We start from the raw sequence: 8,925 nt of genomic DNA on the forward strand, positions 1-8,925 counted from the left end.
CCTACTGATGCCCCGATGCATTCTGGATGGCGAAAAACACACATTAGCCTGTGCTCATATGTCTTGATTTACTCTATCTAGAGAGCCAACACCCCAAAAATAGCGTCACTGGTTGAGCTGAGCTGAAATGAATTGAAGTATTGAAACCTCCTCTAAGTTTAGATGCTGTGTGAAGCAGCTAAGCTGATCCAGTTATTGCCTGTGAGTTGACATGAAACTGGAAATAAAATTCTGTGGGATCTAATTTTATCATCCCTTTACACACCAGCATGAAATGACCGCAGAGGGGAGAACCTCCGAGTCTAATTGGAGGTTGTGGCTGAGGAGGGGTTGGAGAAGGAGAGGAAGACTGGCAACCCTCCCCTTCAGCAGTGCTTTTTCAAAGCCCACTGAAATATCTCAAACAGAGATGTGAATTGTTAATTCAGGCTTCAAAGTCATTGTTTTTTTCCACAGCTAATGCCAGTTTTGGGGATGGGTGGGTAGGTGAGGGTCCAAATTAAACTGGGCTGTTAAAGTACTAGTACTCACATGAAAAAAAGTCATGTGTACACCTTTTATTTAGGCTCCTGAATCAATGAATATACTCTACTTTCATGAGCTTGTACAAGGCTGGTGTTCAACAGAGTTCCCTCCCGATAATGCCATTCCAACTAAAGCTTTTCCTGGCAGAGCTTAACAGCAACTTCATAAAACCTCTGTGACTAAATACTAGAAAATTCAACAGCATCGAATATATTGCAACCACAAAACAAGAGGAATATCACATTTTAGAAAGAAACAACAACAACAACTCCTTCTGTTTTTCACAACTTTAAAAAAGATCAGGTATGACAACCACATCCTTCCACGCTAAAGATAATTTGAGAAAAAAAAAACATCCTGTGGGTATCTGCTGAAGCAAAAACTCGTCTAATTAGAGAGAAACATGAGAAAAATAACCTTCAGAGCCTAACGTGAAATCCTCAAGAGTTTAGAACTTCATACCATTGCTCAGTTTTTGCAACTTTGGAAACTCTACAGGAAAACAAGCTTCTGCAGACAAATTACATTGTGTGCAAAAATATTTATCGGCTGTTATTTAAAGCATTTTTTAAAAAAGAAGAAAAAAAAACCTTCCACATAAACAAAGTCTATTATGTAATTATAGTTCAGTTCTGTTGCACTGACGATGTATTTTACTGAAGAAATCTTTGTAGAAAGAAAGATATTAAAAGCTTTCCATGTGAACATAAGGCTAGAAGTGAAGGCCAATATGCTACCAAAGTGTCTTTAATATGCATCCAATAGAAACAGGATTAGTTTTTTTTTTCTTTAAAAAAAACAAACAAACAATAATTTAAACCTCTTAGGCGGTGAAGGAGAACTGTACGGACACTAAATGAAGATCTTGGTTGAAATATTAGAAATTAGAGACCAATTCTACCTTGATATTTGTGATGTTGTGTGCTATGCAATTTTACTTACCAATAAAAAACAAACAAACAACAACATTCAAGAGTTTTCTTCTGGTTAATAGTCAATGAAAACTAACTGTGCAACTTAGCAAATACCACAAATTTCATTTTTCTTCATTGATATAATTTAACTGCACCTTCCTTCCTTGGTGCTGTGAGGAAAGACCAAAGGACTAAGCATGACTGTCTGACACAAAATCCTCCACACTGTTGTCACTAAAGGTTTTTGAACAAATGCTGTGTTGACACCCACAAAATGCTCTAAATCACTGAGCTACTTCCTCCTATGTGGATGCTCAGGCTCCATTTGGCTGACTGGGTTTGACTTCTAGCATACCATCACTTGTATGAGGCCACACTGTACTTCCTTATGCTGAGCAGCTAAAGCTCTGCACTGTCTAAACAGGACACACTGACTTGCCCCCAAGCACTGTACATAGGAAAAAGCATTAGATACGAGCGAATGAGCAAATACCTGAATGTATACAGAGCCTGGCTCTTCTAGAAACATCCCTCCCGAGTGCCTTACAAGAATATAGTATTTTCACTCCTTTTTTGTTTTGCTTTTTATAAAGATGAAATATACGTGTTGCTTTGTTTTTATCCAATCCAAAAACTTTAAGGTTGAGAGAAAGTTCGCTGGGTGGAACAGGATGTAGTGGTGAGTAAATGGTGCTGTGGCACCAATTCAGCTGCCAAGTGATGGAGGCCTCCAGACACTATCACCAGCTGGGGCACCACACTGACCCAATTTCGTCCCTCCCAATCTGTCTGACTCAATATGGCCATCCGTGCTGTACAGATCAACTCCAGATCCATGTAGCACATTCCAGCACCTTCTAATTGGTTTCATATGTATAGCTTTGCCTCAAAAAGACAATCAGTTACAGATGAACAGCTAGACTTTAAAGGAGCCTTACAGTTTTCATTTTGAATTCCAGAGAAAAACTGGTTGTTTCTCTTTGCTAGCCTGTTAGCAAAGGGTTAAAAAAGTTCAGTTTGACTGCTGTGTACCAGAAGCTCGGCATAGTTAAAACAGTATATCACCGCTATACGGACTGTCCTATATAGGCACAAAAAACAAACAGCTTGATATATTAAAAGGCACTTTTGTTTCACAAGCATGCATCTAAAACTGAGCACATCCCAGAGTTCAACCCGATCAATGCCCTTGTGGAATATTTTGAGGCTGAGCAATAGAGCATGGATTTTATTGTGAAAAAATAAATGGGCCTCTGGGTCTCAGTTGGGCTACTAGGTGTGATGACAGTGACATGAGAAAGTGGGAATGAAACCAGGGCTGTTCCTCATCACCCATCACTTCGGCCCTTCCCGCTCCTTCTATGTGGCGCACAAACCTTTCAGAGCAGCTTAGAGAGAAAAAAAACACACAACAACAAAAACCTCCAAAACACACACAACCCAACTACAGGCTGTAATTAGAGCCTTGAAGTCACATTTAAAGCGAGTTTTCTGTGCTTCGTTTAGCAGAAAGTCAAAGCAAGAATCCCTGCATTATGTGTAAAAAATGAAAATCAAGTAGCCAATGTTTTTTGTATTCCATTAATTATTCAGATGGAAGAGAGCATTTTCTTCTAACCAAAATCAGTGCACTTTCAGTGAGAAGAGGGTGGAAAATAAAGTACAGCCTCATATGTATAGAACAGAACAACACAACGGTGATAAACACAATCTGACCTAAGGCCCTTCACAGGCCACTGAAGCAGCAACAACTTGGCTTTGTGCTGAAGCACTTAAACTAGCTCACAGTGAATTTGTATCCACTGGCTATTCAAAATCTAAACCACACCAGGCATTTCACTGAGGCTAAACATGCACGAACAGCAGAAGCCTGAGTCAGAGTTAGCCTCTCTCTAGCGCCTAAGAGGCTTGTTGTTGTGCCACTGCACAACAAAAGTCTACAGCTTTGACCTCACATGTAACCCGATGAGGCTCTGCAGGTTTTCAAAAGCCTGCGCAGTAAAATGCAATGCAGTAGAAGACATGCATTGACTTAATTTGATTGATGGATATAAAAGAAAATGTAAGTAGGCTCAGAGTCTGCCGAACGAAAGCTCTTCTAAACCCTGTAGTCTCTGCAGAACACGGCTCCGTGAAGCCACAGAGGAAAAGTCAACCCAGATTCAGCAGTTATGAAAACAGAATCTGCGAGCTAGAAATTAATGCTGGACCACATAAATCGAGGCATTCGCTGCAAGTCAGATGCTTGCAAATCCTGAAAGGTAGGAATAAGGAACCAATTCACTATGGCCACAAACAAGAGGGCTGACATGAGTTGGAAGATGATTGTTACTTTGATTTAATGTGACTGGATTGCTATGAATCCCTCATTAGACTAAAGGAGGCAGGAGGGGGGATGTTACTGGCTCAATAAATGCCTGGAATGAGTCACAAACAATACACAAATGAGTTGTCATCCACTTCACATCTCAACAGATGACCTCTTTGTTAGTGGTGAAATCATCAATCCGGGCTGTGAAATCCCAACTTTTTTTGTGTGTTTTCACAAAATGTTCTCAAGATGTTAAAACACAGCTGGTACCTCAGCACCAGCATCGATTAGTTAAAGCTAATGAACAGTTGTCTCTTGTAAATAAAAGTTTCAATTATAAATTTCCTTCAGAATAACAGGAGGACACAGCTTTTTAATTTTTTTAACTTGTCATAAAAAGCTATGGATCGCTGCAAAAACAGTTAAAGTCAAATACTACACTTAGCGTTCAGTCGTCGAAGTATTCTCTGAATAAACTGCAACAGGTTAAAAGAGTTACACAAGAGTTCAGCAAGACCACCGCTAATTATTTTTTCCTACAACATCATGAGAAGTGCTTGTACTTTTGCCCTTCCTGATGCAATCCTAAAGGGATTTGTGACACTTTTTGGCATTGAACCGGGAACTCTTGTAAGATCAATGTGTAATGGCAGGGATAGCTCAGTAGGTAAAGTGGTCGCCCCATGATCGGAAGGTCGGCGGTTCGAATCCACTTAATGGCTACCCTGAGGTACCCCTGAGCAAGGTACCATCCCTACACACTGCTCCCCGGGCGCCTGCTTAGTGGGCTGCCCACTGCTTCACTGAGTGAATGGGTCAAATGCAGAGAAAAACAAGTAATTTCCCCATGGGGATCAATAAAGTATCCATTATTATTATTATTATTATTAAAACACCATACTATGGAACTAGCAGTAGATGTGCCTTTGCCATCTCAACACCTTCCAGTGGAAAAAACCACTGAGACTAAAGTAAACAAGTTTAATAAATTGCAGCAAGCCATGAAATTGGGACGCTATCTTCATGTATAAAGATCCGCTCCTCTTCCCAGGTGTGAAAGCAGCCGAGTGTCTCTGCGATCGATCGGATCTCTAGTCAAGCGCAAAGACAGTAACGCTGCCAACGTCTTAGCGTGCATGCCAACAATACTGACACACAAATCGGAAGTCTCTAAAAAAAACAAAAAAACAAAAGCTGACAAGCTAGGTGTTCAGCTTGTAGGATCAGTAGTCTCACAGCTGTGCCAGATGTAAACCAAAGTTTTAATCTTTTGCAGTTTTGTTCATGTTCTGCAGCTTTAAAAAATATGACATTTCTAAGAGTTATCATAGTAACACTGGACGGGAACCGAAAGCAAATTAAAACACGTTGTCTGAGTCAATTGTTGCAAAAAACCCCAAAACAAAACAAAGCAAAAAAACCAGTATATCTTACAGATCTTAATTACCACAAACCCACACTTCCTATTTGGCTAAAAAAGCCAATCCGGTTCTTTTTGTGGTTTTAGAAGCCGAACAGAATAAACAGTGATGTAACTTGTAGAAAACACCAATTACAGCACATCCCTGCTATTCAAAGTCAACAAACACTGTGGTCTGACTCCTTCGATATGTGGTCAATAACAGTGAAGACAGTTGTGTTAATCTCATTTTACCTTCCAGTCACAGTTGACTGTGATGCAGCGCAGGAAGTGGGAGGATAAAAGTGGATCTTCACACCGACAACAATCAGGAACACCGCTTTCAGCTATCATCATTTCGCAAATATTTGTTGCTCAAACCAGAAGAACAAGAATGCAAAACCTCCTGCACATAAGCTTTACATTAAATTTCACATAGAAATCAAAGAATGTATACAGTCTGGACATCTGGCTTTATTTTACTCCTACTTTTTACTTTTCTTTTTTTTTTTTATTCTCTTTGACAAGACTCTGAATGGCAGGAAATCTTTCTGGGGGATATCTACAGCAGATGGGTTTGCAGTCAACAGTCATTCTCAGGTGTACAAAGTTACAAAACCCACTCCCCAGTGACCTCCACTCAAAGGAGCTGAAGAGAGCAATCCAAGTTCTATTATCTGTTGAATTTGTACGAAGGACGCCAAATTTTTCCAGCAGATGTTTCCAGTGACAGCTCAGAGGAAAAGGTCTCGTTACGAGGGTCAGGCAAACTCACTCTAGACTCCTCAGGAATTCAACCCCTTCTGCCTCTGACCCACATTTAAACATTTCTCAATATCTTTGGCCTCACAGGAGTGTTGCTGTAAGGATACTCTATAATTGGTTCAAAATATCTAAGGTTTTATTTAACATTGTATCATTTAGCATGATGAAATCTGTTATTTTGAAACATAAAAACCCTTAAAAAAAAGGAATCAGATAATGAAGTAATATCCTGTTTAATTCTAAACTACATTTACTGTAATGTCAATTACAGCTGACATGATTAGCCAATTCTCTCCCAATTAATCAGTTAGGTTTGCCACATATATTCCTGATTCATCACTTAGACTATTAAAAGGTCAGAAGATTGTTAAAAATTCTTAACACGATTTGGCAACTTTAGCTGGCTTATTTTAGATTTTTTAAAAACCACACTGATAAACAGCCCAAGAAAACCATCGATTAAAAACCTGGAGCTTCAATTTTCTTCTTCTTCTCACATCTCAACTTTCTTTTACACAAAACACAAAGCGTATGACGTTCCATCTTCTCAAATGTTAGAATTTGCTGCTTTTTTTTGCTTGTTTGCTCTGACTGAAACAGCAATGGGGTTTAGGCCTGAGACATGGACTAAACAAGCCATTTGAATGGGACATTCTGGGCTCTATAAATTGTGTAAGAGACTTCTTCTTCTTCTTCTTTTTTTAAATGCCAGATCACTAAGGAAAATATCCATTTGTTACAGCCATAGCGATCACACAGTTGGAGCACGCATCAATTCAAATTCAGCCTGTATCTCCTCACACTCTCCAACAAACTCGTGGATTCATTAGAAGATCAGTAACAAAGGGATCTGTCCAGATGATTAATTGTTCATGTTTCCCCACTCACTATAAGAAAAAGGATTGAAAACTTTGCCTTAGGGCTCCCCCCCTCCCCTTGGCCCAACACAGTTCCTCAGCTAAATCAACTGCTAATAATGACATAAGACACATATAGCTCCATGGTTTCCATCCCTGATTCCCTGTGATGTAACTTTTGTGCTAACTTCAGACTATCACATTTTTCATTGTTATGTGACTCTTGGTGAAGTTTTTTTCTTTTTCCCTTTTTTTTTTTTTGCTACACCCTCCCAGCTCTTCAGCAACAACACCCCTCCTCCTTAGTCACATTTAAGTTGGATTAATGGTCTCCTCCCTGTGTCCAGATGTTACATAGTGATGGAGGAGGGGGAAGAGGAGCTTGCCCCCTCCTGTAACCTCAGCTATGCCTTTCCCTCTGGACAGCCTCCCTCAAAAAAATCTGATGAAACTTATATAAGAACTCCAAACAATGAGCGGACCTCTGTAGCATTAACAGATGTTAATGCCTTACTTCACTCTCGGGCACTCAAGTAAGCTTACGCTAGAGAAATAAACAGGCCAGAGGCGGATGATGGCACCACCTGTGAATGAGTTTTATATTATATGAGTGTAGTTTCAATATATAATATGAAAAGAAAGAAGAAATCTGAAAATACTTAAGAAAAAAGGGAAAGCTGTCAGCTCAACAGGTCTGCAATGCATTCTCACAAGAGCATTGGCGCATTTGATAGCTCATTATTGCCATCAGGGAAAAATGTGGGGAGTAGTAGGGGAGCTGAGACTTAACAGGATAAATGCACGTTTTGTTCGTTTCACTATCACTCAGGACCTGGCTGTCACAAACACTGTGATTTCCAGGCATCTCCAAACGCTACACGTCGGGGCAAGCCGCGCCATTAAGCAAGCAGACACAACTGTTGTTTGCGTTTGTGGCAAGTACCTGAAAACAAACATGTAAACTGACCTAAACGATGCCTCCGCACAGGTTTGATACTGAAGTCGTGCTGTACCGATTTCGTGAATTGAAGAAAAAACCCAGCCGACTTGGTTTGAATGGAAAACCGTAAGATGTAATATATATCTTTTATTTCTCTTTTTTATTAAATGCAAGGTGGATTTGGGCATTCTGACACAGCCAGTGAGAAATCCCGTCTTCAGTGAGAAAATAGGTCGCTCGTGCCAGTGTTGTGATAGCCTTTTACCTGCTTCATATTCTAGCATGACTAACCTGACTGTCTCCTATCCTTACAGGGAGGCCCATTCTGTCTGCTCAGACAGGGGCTCTGCTTTAAAAAACGCAGCCAGATTTTAGGCCAAAAACAACCACAGCACCGCTTTATCCGTGCGCTACTTTCTCTCGTTTAAAGGCTTCCCAAAAACGATCGATCTCCCCCGCCTCCGAGGAGCCACACTGTGTTATTATCACGGCAACCTATTCATGGTGTTCGCTCCAACTCTGGTGAACGCAGGCCTGTGCGCAGATGCTTTGCAGACGGGAGGAAAAAAAGTGCTCATGCTTTTCTCGAGTATCACAATGCAAGATTAACACAACAGGCTTTCTTACCTACGGTCGCACCGTTAGGAGATGCGATCTCCAAGCAGAGTATAAATCCCAAGTAAAACAACCTCATCGCCATCTCCTGATGAACTGCCCGATGGCACTGCTGGTTAGAAAGGAATAGATGAAAAAGTTGGCCGGATTTCTAAAACCAAGCAGCCACCTCATCCGAACCCTCTCAGTGGTCCGGGTGAGATTGTCCGGCACGCTGGCCGCTTCGAGACGGGCTTCTGCAATAAAGGGAGACTTGCTACAGCCCGATGAGGCTATAGGCAATGCTGCAGCACAGTCATGTATATTTCTAATTGATTATCGGCATTCAAACATGATGCACAGTGTACCCTCTGTCTCCCTGTGCTTGCTGGGGTCTCTGTTTCACCACACCATGCCACCAGAATCGTCCGCTGGTATAGAATAAGCTCGGCAGCCGCCGACTCCGTTCAGCTCATTCCGTGCTAAACTTAAAAAAAAGAAAAGAAAAAAAAAAGAAAAATTAAATGGTAAAAATCTTTTTTCCCGACTAAGCGCCAACGTCTCCCTGTGCTTGTGGCAGCATGAGTGGATGGTCAGCCTCTCAAGCCCCAGCACTGTGG

The 8,925-nt window shown here is 40.9% G+C and overlaps 1 protein-coding gene across 2 annotated transcripts in view; it reads right to left on the bottom strand.

The window, feature by feature from the left end:
- The window catches only part of LOC113013000 (low-density lipoprotein receptor-related protein 1-like), an 80,217-nt gene extending 71,296 nt beyond the window's left edge, over nt 1-8,921 (bottom strand). For both annotated transcript variants that reach the window (XM_080294410.1, XM_080294409.1), the window contains exon 1: nt 8,339-8,921. In XM_080294410.1, the coding sequence (XP_080150536.1) occupies nt 8,339-8,411 (73 nt within the window). In that variant the 5' untranslated portion in view covers nt 8,412-8,921. The remainder of the gene's footprint in view (nt 1-8,338) is intronic.
- Nucleotides 8,922-8,925: the final 4 nt, after the last annotated feature.

Source organism: Astatotilapia calliptera, chromosome 20, assembly GCF_964374335.1.
Source record: "Astatotilapia calliptera chromosome 20, fAstCal68.1, whole genome shotgun sequence".
Taxonomy (NCBI): Eukaryota; Metazoa; Chordata; class Actinopteri; order Cichliformes; family Cichlidae; genus Astatotilapia; species Astatotilapia calliptera.